General features: G+C 40.8%; 1 protein-coding gene across 1 annotated transcript; it reads left to right on the plus strand.

The window, feature by feature from the left end:
- The first annotated feature begins 719 nt into the window (after positions 1-719).
- On the plus strand, positions 720-25,110 carry C2H3orf84 (chromosome 2 C3orf84 homolog). The gene is made up of 4 exons (XM_060761028.2): positions 720-811; positions 9,070-9,183; positions 22,220-22,297; positions 23,925-25,110. The coding sequence occupies exons 1-4, from the start codon at positions 785-787 to the stop codon at positions 24,477-24,479; spliced, it is 774 nt and encodes a 257-aa protein (XP_060617011.2). The 5' UTR covers positions 720-784; the 3' UTR covers positions 24,480-25,110.
- The last annotated feature ends 937 nt before the right edge of the window (positions 25,111-26,047 follow it).

Genomic DNA, 26,047 nt, shown 5'->3' on the forward strand with positions numbered 1-26,047 from the left:
TTTGCATGTGTAGTTATTACTGGGTATTTTGCATGTGTAGTTATTTCTGGGTATTTTGTATGTGTAGCGATTACCGGGTATTTTGCATGTGTAGTTATTACTGGGTATTTTGTATGTATAGTTATTACTGGGTATTTTGTATCTGTCATTATTTCTGAGTATTTTGTATGTGTAGTTATTATTGGGTATTTTGTATGCATTGTTATTATTGGGTATTTTGTATGTGTTGTTATTATTGAGTTATTACTGTGCATTTTGTATGTCTAGTTATTTCTGGTTTATTTTTAATGTGTCGTATGTCATTATTACTGGGTATTTTTTATGTGTAATTACTAACAGAGTGTACGCAACAATGTAATCTGTAGAAAATGTGCAGACTATATTAGTAATTGTTAGCTCCATGCCAAAAGTAAACACTGTGTTTACTGCTGATTTCTATATTGCAAGCTTAGGTTAACAACTCCCCTCCTCATCCCAAAAACGAGCACATCCCTCTTTCTGACTTTCCCAGAAGTTGTCAAAAACTGATCACCCCCAAATCTCCACATGTCGTTGCAATTTTTATTCCCCAAGCGTTAAAAGTGAGCTCAACATGTCCCTTGGACTAGGCAGGTTTCTTGTCCCTGATCTAACAATCCTTGTGTTCCTTTCAGAACAGTTGCCAAGCAACGGTGTAAACATGGGTGGCAAATTCTCAAACCTGGTCGCAGCCAGCTTCGGGTGGCTACTCTAATCACTGAGGGGACTGGCTGCTTTTAAGCGGCTCCCCTCAGACCCTGAGGGGATGCCTAGCCCTATAGTCGGGACGTGGGTAAGCAAAATACCTATGATAAATGATGTCTGGAGCTCTTTGCAAGACCCTTGAGCATGCTTTTTTGCTTGGAGAAAAAGGAGCTCGGCTAATATCTCTGGTAGTTCTTCTACATTAACCCCAGGTGTTTATTTACTGGTGAGAGAATGCATTCTTCACTGCCTTGTCAATATTTTGTGTGTACCTGGATCAAGCATTCACAAGCTGTGATAGGAGTTAAACCTGGGCCATGTCATCAAATGAGGCTTTGAAGCTTGAAAAAGCCTAAGGGATCAGTGTTGAGAAATCTTTTGAGGTCCACTTAGCCATGCTAAAGATCTGTATGGAAAGGGAAGCTTTCTTTCAGATGCTCGTGTTTCCTTTGGACTGATACTCAAATTATATCATTCTATAATATCCAGCTGATTTGGCAAGGATGGTCCCGATTAATTCTTTGCCTTCATTTTTGGGGAGTGTATCTACACAGTAGTATTAATGTAATTTGACACCACTTTAACTGATGGGGCTTAAGGTTATGAAATTATAAGGTGAGGCACCAGAACTCTTTGGGAGACAAACAAAAAGAATTTGTAAAACTACAACTCTCATGATTCCATAGCATCAAGCTATCCGCCTTGGTAATGGAACGGTACCAACTGGTGTCAAACTGCAGATGGCTGGATGGCCATCTGTCAGGGGTGATTTGAATGCAATATTCCTGCTTCTTGGCAGGGAGTTGGACTGGATGGCCCATGAGGTCTCTTCCAACTCTTTGATTCTATTATTCTAATTCTACAGTGTAGATGCATCCTTAGATTGCCACTGTTTCCTCAGGACTGATACTCAGTTATAGCATTTTGCAATCTCCAAATGTCCCAATTTGGAAGGGACAGTTCCGATTACTGCTTTGTCTCCACTCTCTTTTGTGTTGCCTTTTAAATGTTCCAGTTTAACTCTTTCTCTTTGTCCCATTTTCTCCCTTTTCTCCCTAGCTTACTTCAGTTGCTGTGGATTTTAAAATGCAAAAGTAGTTGGCCTTTATGTAATGCAGAGTGAAAGGAAGGGTGGAGCTGAGTCTTGCATTTCCCTGAATACTCAGGCAAAAGCAAACTTCTACAATTTGTATGTTCTTCCTTTTTCCTGCTTGGTCACACTCTGATGTTGCTTGGTCACACATCCTGGTTTTCATTAATGAAATATTGGAGAGTGTGTACTGGAAACTTGTTTTACATGAGTGGTTTCATGATGGTTTTAGATTTGCATTTAGCTCTACAGAAATTGTTGAAGTTACTTGGTCAAAACCCTGACAAGTGTTTCTGACTATACCAGCGCTGAAGTCCCTGAATCTCTTTCTTCAACCCTTGTGTCTCCATTTCTCCTCCCTCTTTTTCACCATTGGACCCACCACAAGTGAATCTACATGGCAGAATTAATGTAGTTCGACACCACTTTAACTTCCATGGCTCAATGCAATGGAATCCTAGGGTTTGCAGTTTGGTGAGGTAGCAGTACTCTGGCATAAAAGGTTAAAAACCTTGTAAAACTGCAAACACCATGATTCTACAGCAGGGGTCCTCAAACTTTTTAAACAACGGGCCAGGTCAAAGTCCCTCAAACTGTTGGAGGGTCGGATTATAATTTGAAAAAAAAATGAATGAATTCATATGCGCACTGCACATATCTTATTTGTAGTGAAGAAACCACTCAAAACAATACAATAATTAAAATGATGAACAATTTTAACAAATATAAATTTATAAGTATTTCAATGGGAAGTGTGGGCCTACTTTTGGCTGATGAGATAGAATTGTTATTGTTGTGTGCTTTCAAGTCATCACAGAGTTAGGTTGACCCTGAGCAAGGGCTGGGTAAATGACCTTGGAGGGCCACATCTGGCCCCCGGGCCTTAGTTTGAGGACCCCTGTTCTACAGCTTGAACCATGGCAAAGTGGTGTCAAACTGCAATAATTCTAGCTTTCCCTACCCTTCACTCCTCCAAGAGAGCCTTATCTCTAGGTGGTAAATTGGTAGTGATTCATTCATTCACAACTCACATCAGACCAGCACATACCATAAAGGGAGATAATACATTTACAGATTGAATTACAAACTGGACACGCATTAAGCAATTTTATTTATAGTATCAGGAGCAAACTAAGGGTACAATTGTGATGTATTTGAGAAAACACAAAAAGTTTTTTAAAAATGGCATTCTATCAAATGTCCTTTGACCAGTAGTTGGCCTCTTGGAGTGCCTCTCTTGTTGCTATAAGAAGGTCCTTCATTGTGAATGTTGCAGGGCTCAGGCTGCATTGTAGCAGGTGGTCTGTAGTTTGCTGTTCTCCACACTCGCATGTCGTGGACTCCACTTTGTAGCCCCATTTCTCAAGGTTGGTTCTGCATCTTGAGGTGCCAGAGTGCAGTCTGTTCAGTACCTTCCAAGTTGCCCAGTCTTCTTTGTGCCCAGGGGGGAGTCTCTCATTTGGATTGAGGTGCTGGGTTTTCGCCTGCCACTTTTGGACTCTTGCTTCCTGAGCTGTTCCTGCTAGCATCTATGTAGATCTTATAAAACTAAGATTAAGCCATTGTAGATGGTTCAAAATACCCCAAACACAGCCATGGCCTCTTAATTTAATGGCACAAGTTATGGAGAATATATTTCATGTTGTTATTCATCAGAAACACCCACATTTCTGGCAACTTGTTCTTCATACCAAATGGCTGTCATTAGAAAGCAATATATTGCCTGGATATAACATATGCCTCCCAAAGACATATATTCCATTACCTAAAAGGGTGGCAGGTTTACTAGGGAACACAAAAAAGACCCAACCTGAAACAAGCACATTTTTTCCTCATTCAGCTAGTCAATCTAAATGTGCCCCTGGATATTATTTCTCACCCCCGCATACCCTAAGATTACTCTCAATTTCAGGCAAGCATAGAATCACTTGAAAAGAAATAACCCCTTATACTGTCTGGTCCAACTGTCTATCTTTCGGATGTGTTCTGAAGTCACTTAATGACATAGGTGAGTCATTCACTTTGGAAAAACGTCTCTTGCAAATATTTAAACTTCACTTATAAATATTTAAGGCATGGCTGTAATGTTTTTATGAACTCACTCATTTTCCATCTTTTCTCGTCCCTTTCTTCATTGATATGACACATGTTCCTCATTTTCTTTTGGCACACTTCAGAATATAAATACACTCTTTCAAAACGCCTCTTCTCTTTCTTTTCTTTTATTTCTTTTGTAACCTAATGTATCTTTTTCTCCAGCTTTTATCTCACGCTCTCTGGGGTGGCTTAATTTGTAGTCTATTGTATGAGGCATGTTGTTGAAATACAGGAGTCTACAGCCTGCTGATGAAAGCTGGAATTGGGCATTATTTTGTACCCAGGAGACCTTAATCATCACACACAGACCATGCAATGTAAACAGAAAAGCAGCCTTTGATAGCCTCCTGCTGTTCCAGCTCAGTCCTTCCCTTAAATTCCTGCCAATAGAAGAAACAAATCCAATATATATATATATTGCCATAATCAGGGCAGTAGGTTTCCCATTCTCACACCATAAGTGTGAAACAACCAGAAGCAAAGCTGTTTTAGACTCCTACTTTTCATTTGTTTTTTTAAATCATTTTTTCAGCCAGATTAAGAATTGTATAGGAAATGACTGAGAACAGCTCTAAAGTCAAGGTTCTGAACATTATTCCTGACAGTTGTGTTGCTATTGTCACTGTTCGTATTGAAGACATTTTTTATTTAGGACAAATGCACACCTATCATAGGGTTTTCTTGCCAAAATTTTATGGCCGTTACTATCCTCTAAGGTGGAAAGAAAGATTGTGACTGTTGCCTTGTTTATTTGCATTTATAGTGGTTCTCTTTATCTCTCCATACAAATCACTGGATAGATGCTTTCAGGATTCTGATCTTTTCGGAATGTAATGTCTCTGTGTTTTGCTTGCAATTCTGTAGTCAATTTGATATCTATATTGGCCATTTGGTGATGTCCATATATGCAGTTGCCTGTTCATTTCCTGAAGAATATGTCTGAAACTAATAAATAATAATAATAATAATAATAATAACAATTATTATTATTATTATTATTATTATTATTATTATTACTATTTGAAACACAACAAGATGAGTCCACAGCAAACAAGATCATTCTGCTGGCTGTTGTATTGGATAACATGTCAGACACTTCCCAAGTGTCTAGGACTGTGTGATGTATCGGCGAATAATGCGTGCAGATCCCAGTAAGGTGGCCTTTTGCAGCTGGCAGATGGTAATCTTGTCAGCGCTGATTGTGTTTAAGTGCAGGCCAAGGTCTTTAGGCACTGCAGCCAGTGTGCCGATCACCACTGGGACCACCTTGACTGGCTTGTACCAGAGTCTTTGCAGTTCTATCTTTAAATCCTCATATTGTGTCAGCTTTTCCAGTTGTTTCTCTTCAATCCTGCTGTCACCTGGGATTGCAACATCGACAATCCACACTTTGTTTTTTAACATGATCGTGAGGTCAGGAGTATTGTGTTCCAAAACTCTGTCTGTCTGAATCTGGAAGTCCCAGTGTAGCTTGACGTGTTCATTCTCTGTAACTTTTTCCGGCTTGTGTTCCCACCAGTTCTTTGTCTCTTTGTCACAGGCAGATGGTATTTGTGACATTATTATTATTATTATTATTATTATTATTATTATTATTATTATTATTCCCCGCTTTATCTCCCCAAATATAACCTCATTCCAAAATCCAGGAAAATCCAAAATCTAAACCTCCTCTGGTCCTGAGATGTTGGGTAAGGAACACTCAACTCATAGTTGGATCAGTGTCTTCTAGTTTGGAGTCTCATCTTTCTGTGTATTAATGCTAAGGCAGCATGCAGTGCACAGCCTCACATCTCACACACTGTAGCTTCTGAGGTTTATTTTTAAATAGTTGATATGCAAATATATGTCAATTATCTTTTTACAAACAGAAAGAATGATTGCCATCTGGACTTGAAATTATTGCAGAACAGACTAATTGAAAATAAATGAGCACAGTGTACAACATGTACTGAGAAGCTTTAAACAATATCATATTTAGGAATGAGGGGCTCATCAATTGGTCGGCTGGAAAACTGGGGTGTTATATGCATGTCCCTATTTTAATTGCCAAATGTTGGAGGATATATTATGCAAATCTAGGCAAAAACAAAATTGTTTATGTTCAATAATGTGCACTTATTGCAGAAACATTTTTGAATCTAATGTTTTTTTATTTCAGCACTAAATTATGATTAGCATAGAATTTTAAATTTAAAATATACGTGTGCCTATATCCCAGCATTGCTTGTGAATCAGAAGGCCCATCCCGCCCGCCCCGCTTTCTCCTTTCTCCAGCACTGTGAAGACCTACACATACCTCACAATGTCTCCATGACAATGCTCTGCCTATTCTCTTTGGGCAGGCTCTCTTTGTGGCTCTCTCTTTCCTTCCTCCATTTCTCTCATACACCTCCTCCCTCATTCTTTTTCCTTTTCTTTCCTTCTTCCTTTTCTTTCCCGCATATACCTTCCCCCCCCTTTTCTCCTTCCTTCCTTCCTTCCTTCCTTCCTTCCTTCCTTCCTTCCTTCCTTCCCCTCATACACTTCCTCATTTTTTTCTATTCCCTTCTTTCCTTCCCTGCTTTCCAACTTATACCTTTCCCTTGTTACTTTTCTTTCTCTTCCTTTCTTTTTATCACTTCCTCTACCTTCATTCCTTCCTTCTTCCCTTCCTGTCTTTCTTCCTGCCTGCCTGCCTGCCTTCCTTTTGCTCTCTCCCCATACACATGTCCCCTAGCAGCACCCAAGCCATTTCATTCCTTCCCCCCCGCCACCCTTGTGATATCACAGAGGGCCATTTCACTTAGCCAGAGCCAATCCACTTTGTTTCTTGTCATTCCCTCAGCTCTGGGCCCAAAAGGGGTGGTTATTTTCATTTATTTCATATACTTTCAATTATTTTAAGTTGAATGTATTGTCGAATATATTTTAAGTTGGTTAATGAAGGATAAGTGTGTCATGTTTGGTCCAGATCAATCAAGCCATACAGGAGCCTTTCTATTACAAATAGACAAGCCAACAAACAGACATACACACTTACTTTGCCTTCTGTATATCAGTATATACATAGATCAGAGAATGCTGAGACCTGCCCTGCTAATAGATTTTTTTTTGGCAATAGCATTAGATTAATAACATGGTTTAGATGTCAGGAACTTGGAAAATGTACATTGGAGGCTACAACACCCAGTGTTGGAGCTCAGCCTGTGATTGTGCTTTGGATGTGGGGAGTGATGTCAATGAGTTTCAAGATGGCAATGGTTTGATCAATGATATTGATGCAGAGAATGAACAGGAGATCCCTGTTCAAGGTGTAGTTTCCCATGAGAATGTCCCTGAAGGGTGTGGGGATGATGGTGTGCTCCCTGAATTGCTACCAGAGAGTTCCCAGGATTTGGGGCTTGAAAACAACTTGACACCTGCAGAAGTTAATGAGCAAATAGATAAATGGCAGGAGATTAGTCAAAACAGACAAGCCGAACAATGACTTTCTGTATATATTTCAGATTTCAATATTAATGTCAAAAATACGTAGTATGATTTTACATAGGATTTGTGCTACATTAGAACAGTCAAGACAAATATCACTTAAGTAAAATAAACATTAAATATTAAATAACCAGAAAAATAAAATAAGGTGTAAACACTAAACTAATCTGGGAATCTGCCTGCGTTCTGCCAGGCTCTGATATAAAAAAGATAAGGGTATCTCAATTAAAGTGAAACCAATTTCTGAATGCTTGAGGTAGCTTAAAGAGGGGATAAAAGTCTCAAGTATGGGAAATGTAGCCAGATGAAGCATCGTTTGGAATCAAGTTAAGTTCTCGTCCTTGTTTCATGAAAGCCTAGCTTGGAAGATTCATGCTTAAGCATTCCTTGTTTCATGGTTTTGATTCTTGGATTTTATGACTACATACTCATGGCTTAGATTAATGTTTCGTAGTTTTATGGATTATATTAGAGAAGTGTGGACTTTGTTTTCATGGACTTTGATGAACTTTACCCTGGACTATTTTGTTCCTGCTTATCTTCTTACCTAATTGGATTTAAAAAAACTGGATTTCTTTAAAGTGCTTTTTACTTTACTGCTTTTTAATTATCTTCAATAAAAGGATTGTTTTCCTATTCAACGTGTGGTGTTTAAAGTCAGAGGGCTTTTCCGGGAGTGCCACACCCAGACCCCCACCATTAAATAAAATAATAATAAAAAAACTTTATACCCCGCCACCATCTCCCCAAGGGGACTCGGGGTGACTAACATGAGGCCAAGCCCAAGAATTACAATAAGCAAAGTAAAATACATATAATAAAATAATAAAATACATATATTGTATTATATAATGCTTATATAATACAATAAGCAAAGTAAAATACAGATAATAACATCAAATCAAATACAAACAACAACAAAATAATACAATAGGGTAAACACAGGAGGAATTGAACACAGTGGGCCATTGCGCTGTGTATTTATCCAATTATCTAATCTATCTACCTACCGTATCTATTGGTAGGAGTTAGGAGACTGTAGGTACGTCTTCACTGTGGACATAATGCAGATTGACACCACTTTACCTCCCCTGGTTCAACGTTATGGAATCCTGGGAGTTGTAGTCTGGTGAGACTTCAGCATCTAATTCCCACGGTTCCATAGCATTGAGCCATGGGGGCTAAAGTAGTACAATTGCAATAATTTTACAGTGTGAATGCACTATGTGTCACTGTAGCCCAGAACAGTAACTTCTCCAAATTGAGAGCACAAGTAAGCAGCTTTGAAACCTCCTGCCTGTTGATCACTCCCTGTTAGCCATGTCAGGGAATAAGCGGAGGCAGATGCACTTTACTAGTCTATTGTGTAGAAACACTCCTCCTGATTCCCACAAATGAAGCCTCTTGTCAATCCCTTTGCAGGAATACACGACCGAGTTTCCCCGTGAGAAGCAGGAGAGCATCTTCAGAGATTTGCCTGTCTGCTTGGCCCATCCTGAAGAGCTGCTTCCCTTGCCAGTAATAAGAATAGCAATGCATCCCTGTAACACCCCTCCCTGCATTGTCAGAGGCCGAGTGTGACCTTCCCTGGCCTTATCAAAACTAACCAGAGAGTCTGGCGATGGCAGCTGGATTACATTGCTCTGTTGCTAATGAGGGTCTCCCTGTTGCCTGTCTTGCTCCTCCAGCACGCTAACGGTTTCTATGGCAACTTCAGAAGCAAATGCAGGAGTGACTACACCCAGGAGTTCCGAAAAGCAGCCCAGCCACAGCCTCCTGACATCTTCCTGAAGAGATTGAAGGTGAGTGGCTGAAGCGACGGGAAGAGAATGCCAGGATGCGCCTCAACTGTTCAAGTCTTTCCCTATTCATCCTTTTCATCCTTAGAACCTGCATCTGCTTTGTGTTGCATCTACAGTGTGGAGTCAATGCAGTCTGAGACCGCGTTAGCTGCCATGACTCAATGCTGTGGAATCCTGGGAATCATGGAGTGCATCTACTTTGTGTTGCATCTACAGTGTGGAGTTAATGCAGTTCTGAGACCGCGTTAGCTGCCATGACTCAATGCTGTGGAATCCTGGGAATCATAGAGTGCATCTACACTGTACTTTGTGTTGCATCTACAGTGTGGAGTCAGTGCAGTTCTGAGACCACTTTTGCTGCCATGACTCAATGCCGTAGAATCTTGGGAATCATAGAGTGCATCTACTTTGTGTTGCATCTACAGTGTGAAGTTAATGCAGTTCTGAGACAGCTTTAGTTGCCATGTCTCAATGCTGTTGAATCCTGGGAATCATAGAATGCATCTACACTGTAATGGCGCTCCATGTAGTCATGCCGACCACATGACCTTGGAGGTGTCTACAGACAACGCCGGCTCTTCACCTTAGAAATAGAGATGGGCACCAACCCTCTGAGTCAGACATGACTGGACTTAAAGTCAGGGGAAAAGCTTTACCTTTACCTTACCCTGTATCTACTTTGTGTTGCATCTACAGTGTGGAGTTAATGCAGTTCTGAGACCACTTTATATGTCATGACTCAATGCTGTGGAATCCTGGGAATCATAGAGTCCATATACACAGTATCTACTTTGTGTTGCATCTACAGTGTGGAGTTAATGCAGTTCTGAGACCACTTTATATGTCATGACTCAATGCTGTGGAATCCTGGGAATCATAGAGTGCATCTACACGGCATCTACTTTGTGTTGCATCTACAGTATGGAGTTAATGCAGTTCTGAGATGACTTTAACTCTCCCGGCTCAGTGTGATGGAATCCTGGAAGTTACAGTTTTACTAGGTCTTTAGTCTTCTGTGCCAAAAAGTGCTGGTGTCCCACCAAACTACAAATCCTGGGATTCCATCGCATTGGGCCATGGCTGCTAAAGTGGCATCAAACTGCATTCATTCAGATGCTCATGAAGAGTCGGAAGTGACCAAAAGAATAAACAACAACAACAATAACAACAAATAGATGCATCTATAGTTTGGTGAAACACAGAGAAGACTATAAAACTATAGCTCCCAAGATTCCATAGCATTGAGCCATGGCAGATCAAGTGGTCTCAAACTGCATTATTTCCACAGTGCAGATGCTCCCCCAGTGTCCTGCCTCTATCCTTTCTCGCTGTCAGCGAACACTCAGAATTAGAGAAGAAGACAGTAGAGAGGTTGGTGTAATATTTGGAATTAGGTTGCAAATCAGATTACATGTTGTGACTATGCTACTAACTAATGCAGGAACCAACTTTGTTGCGGTTTTTCCCCACTCCTTTTTCAAAGAGCTCAGAACAGCAAATGTGAGTTTTCAAGTGGTCTTTGATCACAGATTTATTAAGCTTGAACCTACTTAGCTTCTGCTACAGGAGTACCATACAGTGCCTTCACACAAATCGTGTTATATATATATATATATATATATATATATATATATATATATATGAAATGCACACAGGTAAAATGCAGCTTACAATTTACCAATAAAATACAGGTTAAAACTCACAAGTTAAAATTGACTTGGTAGGCCTGCTGGAAAAGATAGATCTTAAGTTGTGTCCTAAATTCCGACAGCTGATGTGTGCTTTCCCGAGGTACTCACGAACATAATTCATATTCCATTCTGAAAAAGTCAATGGGATTTTGGCCTGCATAAATAAGAGTATAGTGTCTAGATCCAGGGAAGTCATGCCTTGGCCAGACCACACCTGGCCAGACCACACCTGGAATCTGCCTTGGCCAGACCACACCTGGAATCACACTGTACCCAATTCTGGGCACCACAATTGGAGGGAGATGTTGAGAGGCTGGAATGTGTCCAGAGAAGGGCAACTATGATGATCAAGGGTTTGGAGTACAAGCCCTATGAGGAGTGACTTAAAGAGCTGGACATGTTTAGCCTGCAGAAGAGAAGACTGAGAGAAGACATGATGAGGGCCATGTATAAATATGTGGAGAAAAGTCATAGGGAGGAGGGAGCAAGCTTGTTTCTGCTGCCCTGAAGACTAGCGTGCAGAACAATGGCTTCAAACTACAGGAAAGGGGATTCTACCTGCACATGAGGAAGAACTTCCTAATAGTGAGAGCTGTTCAGCAGTGGAACCCTCTGCCTCAGAGTGTGGTGGATGCGCCTTCTTTGGAGGCTTTTAAAAAGAGGTTGGATGGCCATCTGTCAGGGGTGCTTTGAATGCAATTTCCCAGCTTCTTGGCAGGGGGTTGGACTGAATGGGCTGCAAGGTCTCTTCCAGCTCTATGATTCTGTTATTTCTTTAGAAATGGGGTGGGGGGGGGGGATCCAAATACATATGTGGTAACAACTGCCCCCCCCCCCCCCAGAAGCCAAAAAGGAGGAGAAATTTGGACAGGAGGCAGTAAGCTGCATTATTTGACAGCAGTCAGTGTGTAGATTTCTATGTGCATCAGGCTGAGGGTAAGAATCTGGGTTCAGCCTAGATAAGACTGCTTGTCAAAACCTGATTATTTTACTTTATTTCACTTCTCTACTCATCTTTCAACTGTTGTCACTGTTCACAAACATTTTGCTTGGGAACAAACAAATTAAAGCTTCTGGGAACTGCATACATTATTAAATAATTGCAAAGTTAAATGCTTTTCAAATAAAAGAGAGCTTTGGGAAGCTAGGTTAATGGTTTTGTACTTATGGCCAGTTTTATGAGGATGTGAATATTTCACGAAGAAAACCGAACAGCTTCTAATAGCTCAGGATGCTGTTAACGGCATCCTAATTATCTTCCTGCTGTTTAAAATAGCTGCTTAGAGGGCTTTTATATTGGAAACGCGAATATATATTTCTCAAATAAAAACACATCAATAAAAGATAAAGCAAATCCTAAAGATCTGGGAAGTCCTCATTTTGGCTAAGATCAAATGCAGCTTCCTCAGCTGCTTCTGGGAGAAATATGAAAGTCCATTGCAGGCCACTCTTTTGTGCTTCTGGGAGAAACTGATTGTCTTTCTGTGTTGTGACAAGGAAATAGCAGTGCTCCTTTTTATGAAACTTACCTGCTGGGATTTGGGGTAGTCACTAAACTCTATTAAATTGCCTTAGCAATATCTCAAACTGCATGTTGCGGATTACACTCCTGCCACCACATCCTGGTGTTGACAGTAAGAGGCTTGGCACCTGTCTCCATTAGCTAATAAACAGAGTTGACATCTGATCTCTGCCAGGAACCTACAGCACTGTTTACCTGTTGTCAGGGCTTTTATATTGTGCCACATAAGCCCCTTCTATGCCTGAGGTCCTGTCACCTCCCAGCAACATAGTAGCTGGTAACAGAGTGCCATGTTGTGACAGTGGACTTGTTTCGCTGTTCTTATCATCTTGATCTCTGAATCTTTTCATTGGCAAGGAAGAATCTCCGATTGCTGATCCTCAGCTCAAAAGTGTTGCAGCTTAATATATCACCTGTGCAAAATAAATTGTAAGGCACAATACATATCAGTGGGAGAAATTATCTGATATGATTCTAAAAGGTTTGTTCTTAAGTTTAATTTGTATGTAAAATGAAACAGATACATTTAAAGTGTAACTCCATATTTTATTTTAGTTTTAGTTTTAAATTGCAAAACGCTTATAATGTTTGTTTTGCTGCCTGTGCCCCTCTTTGGAAGTTTTCATCTCACTTTCAAATTAGTCAAATGTGGGCTAGGCAAAACTATAGTTAGGTGGAGCTGTAATTGGTTAAGTGAACGAACCCAGAGAGTGCTCACCAATGCTTCCTCTTCATCCTGGAAAGAAGTGATGAGTGGTGTACCATAAGTAGGATTCCTTCCTGCTCTCTGTCCTGTTCAACATCTTTATTAATGACTTAGATGAAGAGTTAGAAGGCATGATTATTAAGTTTGCAGATGACACCAAATTGGGAGGGAGAACCAATACTTCAGAAGACAGGAGTAGAATTCAAAACGATCTTAACAGATTAGAGAGACGGGCCAAAACTAACGAAATGAAGTTCAACAGGGACAAATGCAAGATACTCCACTTAGGCAGACAAAATAAAATGCAAAGATGCAGAACGGGGGACGCCTGGCCCGAGAGCAGTACGTGTGAAAAAGATCTCGGGGTCCTCAAGGACAAGTTAAACATGAGCCAACAATGTGATGTGGCGGCAAAAAAAGCCAATGGGATTTTGGCCTGCATCAATAGGAATCTAGTGTCTAGATCCAGGAAAATTATGCTACCCCTCTATTCTGCCTTGGTCAGACCACACCTGGAATCACACTGTATCCAGTGCTGGGCAGCACAATTGAAGGAAGATGTTGACAAGCTGGAATGTGTCCAGAGGAGGGTGACTAAAATGATCAAGGATTTGGAGAACAAGCTCCCTGAGGAGCGGCTTAAAGAGCTGGACATGTTTAGCCTGAAGAAGAGAAGGACAAAAGAAGACATGATGAGGGTCATGAATCAATATGTGAGAATAAGTCATAAGGAGGAGGGAGCAAGCTGCCCTGGAGACTGGGATGCGGAACAATGACTTCAATCTACAGGAAAGGAGATTCCACCTGAACACTAGGAAGAACTTCCTAACTGTGAGAGATGTTCAGCAAAGGAACCCTCTGCCCCTCTGTGGTGGAGGCTCCTTATTTGGGAGCTTTTAAACAGAGACTGGATAGCCATCTGTCAGGAGTGCTTTGAATGCGTTTTTCCTGCTTCTTGGCAGGGGTTGGACTGGATGGGGGTCCCTTCCAACTCTATGATTCTGTCCCTGTGACAATTGGGTTTTGCAAATTTTTGGGTTGTTGTGGAAACAAGGGTTGGTGATAAAGCTTAAGTGGCTTCAGTAACCCCTTTCCCATGATAACTCTTCCTGGAGTGAATTTTTCTTCTAAGGGGTAGATTTACTCTCACTTCCTGTTGTCTCTGACTCCCCACCCTGAGTAAGTAGTCGGATGTTTGTAACTTGGTAACTGCCTGTATTGATTTAGTATTAATATTGAAATACAATAATTTAAAGTAAATTAAGACTAATAAATACTAATATAACACAGTTTTAGAGAATTATAAAAACCGTTTTGTGGATGCAATATACACTATTTCTTTGATTTCTTTGTCAATTGCTTAAGAGTTCCAGTTGCTTGAGTTCTGATTAACAGAGAGTCTACTATATTAGTATCCATTTGAGTAAGGTACTATTTTTCGTACTGCTGCTTCAAGTTCAAGTTCTACTGATGAACTCCCCTCTTCAAAATTTTAATAAGGATCTGAAAGCCTTTGCCATTATGTCCTGTGTGTGTGATGGTATAATAATAATTAAATGTTAGCAGTTTAACTAAAATGATTTTTTCCCCCAAGAACTATAAGGGAAATGGTTCCATCTCTCTTTGGGTTTTGAAGCTCATGTTCGTTGGTGGTGCTGACTTAATTATGAAGCTTAAACAGAAACGAAAGGGTAGCAAATATACCTCTCTCACCCATACCTGAAAAAGGGTATCTAGGGAACCAAATGGTTCCTTAGAATACAGAAAGAAAGGGCAATAGTTCAGCGGCAGAGTGCATGTTTTGCATACAGATTGTCTCTTGCTCAGTCGGTTTTTGCCTTCTCCACTTAAACAGCAGTGAGCTTCTGTCTGAAACTCCTAAGGAGTTACTGTGATGGCTAAAATGATCTCCGGTCTGACTCATGATTGGAAAGATTTATATGTTCAGAAGTCAGTCGTCCTTGCTTTATGGCATTTGCCCTCACAAAGCGACAGAGTTGTTAAAGTTTCATGCTAGGTTTTCCAATCATAGCTCAGTTACAAAGTCAGTAAATGGTTTTTTTGCAAGTATTGAATGTGGTATGAAAGCAAATGACCTCGTAAGAGGGCTATTTGAGGATGAAGTACGAAATAAGAAGTTCTGTCATACAGCATGTGGTGTAGACACAGGAGGCCATGAAGGATATTAGATGTCAGGAAAAACTCTTGAATGAGATCTTGAGAACTGTTGCCCTGCAACAATGTATTATAAATGGAATAGACTGGAAAGATGATACTTCTCACTTAGGATAAGGCAGCTTTCATATGTCATATAGATAAAATCATTGAATCAGAGTTGAAAGAAACCATACGGGCCATCCAGTCCAATCCCCTTCTGCCATGCAGGAAAAGCACCCCCAACAGATGGCCATACAGCCTCTGTTTAAATGCCTCCAAAGAAGGAGCTTCTGTCAAACTCCAAGGCAGAGAGTTCCACCCCTTTATGCGATGCAGGAAATGCACAATGGAAGCACCCCCGACAGATGACTTTAGGAGATTTTATTGTATTAATTTAAATATTGATGTTTATTGTTGTTATATTATTTATTGTACTGAATTGTAGGCATTGAATATGTGCCGGCTGGAAGCCGCCCTGAGTCCCCCCTAGGGGGTTGAGAAGGGTGGGGTAGAAGTGCTTGAAATAAATAAATAAATAAATAAATAGACTCTGTTTGAACGCCTCCAAATGGGAGCTTCCACCAGAATCTGAGGCAGAGAGTTCCACTGCTGAACAGTTCTTACAGTCAGGAAGTTCTTCCTCTAATGTTCAGGTGGAATCTCTTTTCCTGTAATTTGAACCCATTGTGAATGTTTGTAATGTATATAGTATGTGCACTACCTGTATATATGGTGTCTTACAAATTTCAGGTTATAGATCCTTTCCTCAGGGGGACTGACATTCTAAAATCAAACTGGAGAATGAGTGAAAAGTAGGATAGAAAGGTTACGGTTGAAAGAGGAAAAACAAGTTGACTATTTCAGCTACATGTGCATTGGTTACAGCAGAGTATTGCAGTAGGGAGTGGTTTCAAAGGCTTTCCAGAAAATGTGAGTTTTGCAAGGAACATTGAAGATGGTAAAGGAAATGGTCACATGGAAGGATTCTGGGATGCAGTTCCTGACTAGAGGCAGCAAGGGGGGAAGGACTGTGGAGTTTCAGGGAACAAGAAGGATTTGACTAGCTGTGGATCTTAAAGCTGCATGGTTGAAAGTTGTACAAAGGGAGTCAAGAGGAGTACAGAACCATGATGATGGTCATGATGATGATGATGGTGTTTATTTAAGAACTTCCTGACTGTGAGAGCCGTTCAGCACTCTCTGCCCCGGTGTGTGGTGGAGGCTCCTTCTTTGGAAGCTTTTAAAGGGAGACTGGATGGCCATCTCTCGGGGGTGCTTTGAATGCAATTTTCCTGCTTCTTGGCAGGGGGTTGGGCTGGATGGCCCATGAGTCTCTTCCACCTATATGATTCTATGATTCTTTCCACAAGGAGACTCAAAGTGGCTAAGGTTTTGGGAGGTAAAAATAGGAAAATTTAAAAGGGAGTGGGAAGGAAGCCATTGTAGTAATTCAAGGAGGGCTGTCATCTATAGCAACACTAAAAGTAGACATTGGAAAAGGTTTTTTTTTTGTGTAATATAAAATAATTCCACCAGCAGATTGCCAGCTGAATGTAGGTGGACAAAGGCAAGACATTGGACTATTACATGAAATAATTCTGCATTAGTCACAATTAGAATTTTATTGAGGACTCAGAGTTTAATTTCTGTAGAGTGCTGAAAGAAGGCAAAACATAGCGCCTAGTGCTCCCTCCCTGTGAATGGAAGAATTAGGAATTAGAACCTTGCGTTACAGTGGTCAACATGATATAGGGGCGCATGGAACAATAGTGGTCACTGAGGTATAAGCTGCTTATTACAAATCATGGAAGAATAGGGCTTTTAACTTGTAAGGTGGACCCATGATCGGGTTTAAAAATGGTTTTTAAAAGAGATTTAAAAATGGGCTCAAAACCAACCTTAAAAGCTTTGGCATAGACACTGAGAACTGGGAAGCCCTGACCCTTGAGTGCTCTAGCTGGAGGTCAGCTGTGACCAGCAGTGCTGTAGAATTTGAAGAGGCACAAATGAAGGGCGAAAGAGAGAAACGTGCCAAGAGGAAGGCACATCAAGCCAACCCCAACCGGGACCGCCTTCCACCTGGAAACCAATGCCCTCACTGCGGGAGAAGATGCAGGTCAAGAATAGGGCACCACAGTCACCTACGGACCCACCGCCAGTACACCGATCTTGGAAGACAATCCTACTCATACAACGAGGGATTGCCTAAGTAAGTTGTAGCAATATATTTGTTTGTTAGTTCATACCAGTAGGAAAATGCAGTCTGTGCTCTGCCTCTTGGCTCCACAGAGGCTTGCCTGTGCCCCGTAGAGAAGCCATGCATGTGCTGGCAGCCCATAGCTGGGAACACGGGGAGGGGGAAGCAGCTCGGAGAGAACGCCAAGCAGGTCTTCAGCTGCCAGCTTTGCAAGTGCTTCCCAAGCATCAATAAAAAGCACAATAAAGACTGCCTTAGAATGAATGATCCCTCCTGGAGGCAGATTGATTAAATTTGTCTGCTAAGAGAGTGTTCCTTGAATCTGACAGCTGCACATTGAACAGCCCGCATTTACACCCAGAGGTGCTGAGCAGCTCTGTTCAACAGGGCAGGATAAGTCCCTGCTAGTGTTGACTAACAAACACTATTTTTTGGTTTACCTACAAACAGAATTCTGTATTTTCTTGCTCCTGACATTAAATGTTATATCAACAAAGGGATGAAATATCACTTAACAACATAACCTTCTTACAAAAAGCATTTTGGAATTGACTGCAAAAGCTTTTAGTACTGTGTTGTTGCATTTGTTTATTTCTTGTCTTGGATTTTTTGTAATATTACACATAGCTCAATTGCACTTTAACAAAACATTTTTGTGTCTTTTCTTTTTTTTTAATGGTTTTGTATGTGCATTTTATAACTTTCTGTAAGCCACTCTGAGTTCCTGTTCTCTAGGAAAAAAGCAGCATATAAGTGAGCAGATAAAGAAGAAAAGTGGTGCCCCAATATCTCATTAAGACTACTAAAATTAATGGATTACTGCTCTTAGTGGGCTTGTGTAATTGCAAAAAGTAAAGAGCCTAAAGAAAGCCTTCTAGTAACTAACGGTTTTCAGAGAATTTAGATCCATATAACTTAGATATGCTGTGAGTTTTCCAGGCTGTATGGCCATGTTCCAGAAGCATTCTCTCCTGACATTTTGCCCACATCTATGGCAGGCATCCCTAGAGGTTGTGAAGTTTGTTGGAAACTAGACAACTGGGGTGAATATATCTGTGGAATGTCCGGGGGGGAGGGGGGGGAGAAAGAACTGTTGTCTGTTGGAGGCAAGTGTGAATGTTACAATTGGCCACCTTGATTAGCATTGAATAGCCTTGCAGCTTCAAAGCCTGTCTGCTTCCTGCCTGGGGTAATCGTTTGTTGGGAGGTGTTAGCTGGCTCTGATTGTTTCCTGTTTGGAATTCCCAGGTTTTCTAAGTGATTTTTGAGGGTTTTTTTTTTCATCGTTTCCTCCTTTTTACTGAAATTGTCCATGTGCTTGAGGATATCAGTGGCTTCTCTGTGTAGTCTTACGTTGTGGTTGTTAGACTGGCCCAGAATTTCTGTGTTCTCAAATAATATGCTGTGTCCAAGCTGATTCATCAGGTGCTCTGCTATGGCTGACTTCTCTGGTTGAGTTAGTCTGCAGTGCCTTTTATGTTCCTTGACTCATGTTTGGACAATGTGGCATTTGGTGGTCCCTATGTAGACTTGTCCACAGCTGCATGGTATACAGTAGACTCCTGCAGAGGTGAGAGGATCTCTCTTGTCCTTTGCTAAACATAGTATTTGTTGAATTTTCTTCCTGGGTCTGAAAAGCTGTGAGCCTTATGTGATATCCATATCACATAAGGAGTTTGGATTTACAAAAAAGGCATACTAAAACATCTTCATTATAAAACATGTGCCATAAGGCATATATAAGATCATAGCGATGGGAGAGTCTTGGTGCTTCTGTGTGAAAGACATTACCTTTCAATGTTGCTTACTTCACTCAGGTTACATCAGGGGTCCACAAACTTTTTAAACAGAGGGCCAGGTCACAATCCCTCAAACTGTTGGAGGGCCGGATTATAATTTGAAAAAAAAAATGAATGAATTCCTATGCACAGTGTTTGTATCTTATTTGTAGTGCAAAAAACACTTTAGAACAATACAAGAATTAAAATGAAGAACAATTTAACAAATATAAACTTATTAGTATTTCATTGGGAAGTGTGGACCTGCTTTTGGCTGATGAAATAGGATTGTTGTTGTTGTTGTGTGCTTTCAAGTCATTTCAGACTTACATTGACCCTGAGCGAGGGCTGGGTAAATGACCTTGGAGGGCCGTATTCGGCCCCTGGGCCGTAGTTTGAGGACCCCTGGGTTACATAATAAATATTGGAAAGCATTCTGTAAGTTCAAATGGATACAAATAGAAAACTTTTGACAACACAATTAATGCACTCCTTTATCTTGACACATTTATATTCATCCTAACCTTCTATATGGGGTCACATTGTGTTATTATCATAATTATGTAGGACATGAGACACATACTGCTAAAGGGTTGTGACGGCTAAAGATAACCCATTAGGCTTTGTGGGTAAATTTGGGAACTGAACTCAAGTCTCTGCAGATTGGTGAATACTGAATACACTGTTTCTCCAATGGGCATGTAGCTACAATGAAGGTACGTCACATGTAAACAAGGTGCATTAGATGCATCAATAAATATAAGAGGAAGGGAAACATAAAAGATACATACCAATTACTTAAAGTCATATAGTCACAGAATCTTGGAGTTGGCAGAGACTGAAATCCAAGCTTTGCACTCCTGAAAGGTGCGGATCCAATCTTTGTTCATAAACTTCCAAAGATGGAGAATCCATCACTCTTTGAGGCAGCTCATAGAGGTGTCAAAGAGCTCTTACAGGTGAATGCTTAGGTGGAATCTCTCATGTTTTAAGCCCATTGCTTTGTGTTTGGTCTCAGGTGAGGAGGAAAACAAGGTTGCTATATCTTCTACATGACACCCTTCCATAAATTTAAAGTTTGGTATTATGTCCCCTCTCATTCTTCTCTGAACTGGACCTACCCAGCTCCCAAATCATTCCTCATAAGGATTGGTTTCCAGACCTTTGACCACCTCTGGATATATTCCAGCTTCTCTGTACCGGCAGTCCCTGAGTTACAAACATCCGACTTACAAACAATTCATAAGAATGGTGGTGAGACAACAAAAAGTGAGAGAAATCAACTCCTTGGAAGGGAAATTCACTCTTGAAAGGGTGATCATGAGGAAAAGGGGCCTCCACTGAAGCAGACCAATCCTTGTCTTCACAACCAGCCACATTTTTCAAATCCAGTTATCATAGGGACAGAAAGTGAGGTGGAATCTTCTGAACTGGAGCACATACAGTAAAAACAAACATCACAGAGTTAACTCTTCCCTGTGCTACCCAAAACACATACACATGTGCACTAGGGCTGGGTGGTTTCGTTTCGTTAATTCGTAATTCGTTAATAATTCGTTAATTTTTTTAATTACAAAACGATAACGAACCATTTTGGAGCAATTTTTTTAAAAAACGAATTTTTAAACACGTTTTGTAAATGCTTCGTATTTCGTTATTGTATTCGTTTCGTTATTGTTCTGAGGTCGTTTCGTTATTATTTCCGCATGTCTGGGGCAAGTTTTTTGTTTAATTAGTGAAAAAAAATTATAATATCACACCAACAGTCAACAACAGAGGGAGAGGGAAGCTTCAGAAGTTTTTGGAGGTTTTTTAGCGTATTTCGCGGTCGCATCCTCCATTAACGAATCGATTCGTTATTGTTTCGGAAATCGATTCGTTAATGTTTTGTAATTTTTTTCACATTTACGAAATTTCGTAAATATCGAACTTTTTAAAAGGAAAATTTTGTAATTATTTTAAATAACGAAACGCAAAAACCCCCAAAAAACGAATCGATTTTAGAAACAATTTTTTCCGTTGTTACCCAGGCCTAATGTGCACATGCACACACATACATATATTGCTGGAGTTACACTTAAAATGTATCTTTTTTCCACACGGGATTTCTTGAGAAAGTCAGTGCTCTCTCTCTCTATCTAAGAAGCTCATATAGGAGAGAGAGAGCTCGGATCTCAAGGGAAATTACTTTGTTGCTGCTAATGGAACTGACATTTTATTAACTGGCTTTTTACTGCCCTTTGTCCCCGGTCCCCACATGGCCAGGAAGTGGATTGCACTCAGCCTGCATTGATATCCCCAAGACTATCCTAACTGACAACGAAAGTAATATCTGAGACAGATAGTCATTTTCTTCTGAGTGTCTTGTAGCATTTTTTGCCTGATGAAGAAGCCAGTGGAGCTCCAAAAGCTTGCATGATTTATTTTGTTTTTTAGTTGGGACAAGAAAGGTATCGCTGTTTTGTGGATTTTCAATTATTCTTACCTTTGCTCACAAATAAGAATGGGTTTTTCTAGTTATTTGTCAAGAATGTGTGCCTTGGTGACCCTGAACTGAGTTGCAGTACCAGTTGTCCTTTTTTGTGCAACTCAACTCATCACAACTGAGTTCTGGAACAAAATGGGCGGGAGTTGCACAGCCCACAATCTTCTTTTGTTGTTGTTGTAAATAATCAGTTCATTGCGAAGCACCATAAATTCACAGTGATCTCTCTGAAATAGCAATCATTTCAAGGCTACTTTGGGCTTGTGTTCATTATCACGTCACTCCTACATAACAGATGATATAGAGTCTAATTACTCAAATGGAAAACCTGAGGCTGAGATATACGGCCAGAAGCATGGTACGTTTTCCTCCATAGCTCGTAGAATTTCTGATCCATAGATCATGCTTGTTTTCTAATTTCGATCAGCAAATCCCATTTCTGTTTGAACGTAGGCTGTACGGTTTGCATGCACCTAATCCTTGTTTGTGTTCTTTTCAAGGAAACCCCTTCTAAGCACATATTCTCCAAGATCGACAACAAGCATTCCTTCCCAGGATCTGCTACATATTTTGACCGTGTGAGTGTGCTAGCAGGAGGTACACGTGTGGATTTCAATCCCTTTTCTCCCCGCTCTATATAGCAAAAGAACAGGCAGAGAAGTTAATCAAAAGAGTGTTTGATAAGGCACATCATTTTCATTCCTAATGTGATTAGCTCCCTCTTGGCAGCTGGCAGGGCTCCCCCAGGAACTGTGATGGCACCACTGGCTACGTTTGATGAAGCACTATTTAAGACCTTGGCACTCCTAGGAGCTCAGTTTTACATCCAGTGGAGGCCTGATGTGCTCCAAACAGTGGCTCAAAGCTAGAAGGAATAGGTCCTGCAATTGGTTCTCATGCTATGTCATGAATTGTTAAAACTCATGTTGTTTTGTATGAGCCTTCCCACAGCTGACCTGATGTTCAGATAAAGCTATAAGGAAACAGATAGAAAAGAGGAGGAAGTGTAACTGAGTCCTCTATTATTTAACACTGTAACTTGTGGCCCTCTGAATGTTGTTCTGCTATATAGTTCCTGTTATGCTCCATCACTGACTATGGTGGTGTTTGGTCTGATCAGCTTTGTATTCCCTATCCTAGAGTTCTGGTCCCCAACAATTTGTTGTTAAATCTAGCAGGACCACACAAATTATGGGATTTGGTGGAAGTAATCAGCATCCTGAATTCCTTAGTATTTTAAACACCATTTCTCCAGGGTTGTTGTAGGTTTTTCGGGATGTATGGCCATGTTCTAGAAGCATTCCCTCCTGATGTTTCTCCGGCATCTGTGGCAAGCACCCTCGGGTTGTGAGATTTGTTTGGAAACTAGAAAAAATGGGCTTATATATCTGTGGAAGGTCCAGAGTGGGAGAAAGAACTCTTGTCTGTTGGAGCTAGGTGTGAATGTTTAAATTGGTCACCTTGATTAGCATTTGATGGCCTAACAGTTCCCCTGTGTTTAAGTTTGTTTTTTATTTACTGTTATAATTTTAGAGTTTTTTTAGCACTGGTAGCCAGATTTTGTTTATAACAGTAAATAAAAAACAAAACTTAAACACAGGAGAACTCCAAACAAGAAACAATCAAGAACACCTAATCACCTCTCAACAAAAGAAGTTCCCAGGCAGTAACAAACCACACCTAGAAACTGTCAGGCCATCAAATGCTAATCAAGGTGGCTAATATAATATAATATATAATATAATATAATATAATATAATATATTGATAATATGATAACGTAATACAATATAATAATAATAATAATAATAATAATAATAATAACATGATATTATAATTATATAATTTATATTACATGTAATATAACTAATAATATTACAGTATAATGGTATAGTACAATGTAGTAATATATACATGGGAAGATGGATGGATGGCATCCTTGAAGTGACTGGCTTGACCTTGAAGGAGCTGGGGGTGGTGACAGTGGATAGAAAGCTCTGGCGTGGGCTGATTCATGAGGTCATGAAGAGTCGGAAGCGACTGAACTAATAAAGAACAAAGTAATATATAATACTAATACTGTGCTATGGTAATAATATAATATATTGTATTTACATATTGTAAGCCGCTCTGAGTCCCCTTTGTAAATGTTGTAAATAAATAAATACATTTTGCAATTAATCACCTGCTCATTGCTTCATGGCAGGGCTTAGGAAGGAAGAGAATAGATGGGAGCCTTCCCGACACACATAACTTAATTGACTGGATCCCCCTGAAGGAAGAGTTACAACGCCAGAGGCCCCTTATGTCAAGCTACCAGTCTGACTTCCGCTCCAGAGAGAAGATTCCTCAGGTCTTGGTCCATCACACTTACCTGCAAACACAGCCCCTCCTACGCACCCCCAGCACCACCTACCAGCACACCTATCGGAGCCACCCTTTGAGCGAATGCAGCCTTGGGGTAGTCAATCAGCAGGAGGTGACCAAAGAGACCAAATCTCAGGAGACTGAGACAGCGGCTTCTTCTTCCAGTGAGACCAAGGCTCCTCCCTCTGGCGAGTCTGCTGCTCCTCGTCCTGGCAAGTCGGCCGCTGCTCCCACCACTGGTGAGCCCTCCACTTCGGCCTCCAAGGAGCCCACTGCAACAGAAGCCAAAACAGTGGCAGAAACCCTTGTTGCAAGACCCTTCACTGGGCGGCCAAAGTCCTCCCAGCGATGCAAGTGGACAGTCTCAGACTGTTTGCACTGGCACTATTGCTGACTGTACGTCAGATATTTCCTCTGTTTCTGTCTGGGGGAAATTAAATGCTCCTTTGTACTTGATTAAGATTCGGAAACAATTAAAACCTTGCTGGACTGCGTACCCTCTGTCATGTGTGAGGGATAAAGGGGCTACTCTGTGTCTCCCCATAAAAACAAAAAACGGTGTGCATTCTTAGCAAGAAAATCTTGATACCTGCATGGTGCTTTGCCATTAAGAACTGTATGCATGGATTCAACTTATCTAATTTGGCTTGTAAATAGCGTAATTGTTTGTCATTCAACCTGTGCTTGAAGTAATGAATTTTGAAGTAAGGGTAGGTGGAGTAACAGTGTAAGGGAAATATCTAGGTGAATTTGCAAGTACATTAGTCTGTTTCCATGGCTGTTCAAGCCTCCTGGAAAATTAGAACAGCCCTCAGGAGCTCTCTCTCAGAAGTTAAGAGGCAATTCAACTACCTGCTCATATCCAGGTAAACAAAAAGGCGAAGAACCCCGTTAATATATTCCTGGCTGCAGGTTTGGGTGATGTCACCATCTTAGTGTTTTCTGAAATGCAATACTGTGTTCAATTTTGGGCAATTCAAGAGAGATATTGACAAGCTGGAACTGTGGAGGGCAACTAAAATGATCAAAGGTCTGGAGACCAATAATCCCTATGAGGAGCGGCTTAAAGAGCTGGGTATGTTTAGCCGCAGAAAAGAAGGTTGAGAGCCATGTATAAATGTGTGAAAGGATGTCACAAAGAAGAGGGAGCAGGCTTGTTTTCTGCTGCCCTGGAAACTAGGACTTTGAGCAATGGGTTCAAAGTACAGGAAAGGAAATTATACCTGCACATTAGGAAGAACTTCCTGACCGCGACAGTGGAACTCACAGGGAGGAGGGAGCAAGCTTGTTCTCTGCTTCCCTGGATACTAGGACGTGGAACAATGGCTTCAAACTACAAGAAAGGAGATTCTATCTGAACATGAGGAAGAACTTCCTGACTGTGAGAGCTGTTCAGCAGTGGAACTCTCTGCCCCAGAGTGTGGTGGAGGCTCCTTCTTTGGAAGCTTTTAAACAGAGGCTAGATGGCCATCTGTCAGGGGTGATTTGAATGCAATATTCCTGCTTCTTGGCAGGGGGTTGGACTGGATCGCCCATGAGGTCTCTTTCTATGATTCTATGAACTCACTACCTTGGAGTGGGGTGGAAGCTCCTTCTTTGGAGGCTTTTAAACAGAAGTTGGATGACCATTTGTCAGGGATGCTTTGATTTTGTTTTTCCTGCATAGCAGAATGGGGTTGGACTGGATGATCCATAGATGATCAACTCTATATTCTATGAGTCTATGAATATTCAAGATGGCTCACCATGTGTACATCAACTGCCACCAACACAAAAATATGGTAACTAGGGCCCATTCTCTTTTCATAGTGGATATATATATATATATATATCCAAAATCATAGTTTGCATACTATGAAATCTAAGTTGATGGATGTAACCATAGGCGGTAAAGATTAGTACCCCCAGCAGTTATTACCATCAGCTTTGGGCCCAATTGGTTGCACTATTTGCCATGGATCC

This window comes from Anolis sagrei, chromosome 2 (assembly GCF_037176765.1).
Source record: "Anolis sagrei isolate rAnoSag1 chromosome 2, rAnoSag1.mat, whole genome shotgun sequence".
NCBI classification, from domain to species: domain Eukaryota; kingdom Metazoa; phylum Chordata; class Lepidosauria; order Squamata; family Dactyloidae; genus Anolis; species Anolis sagrei.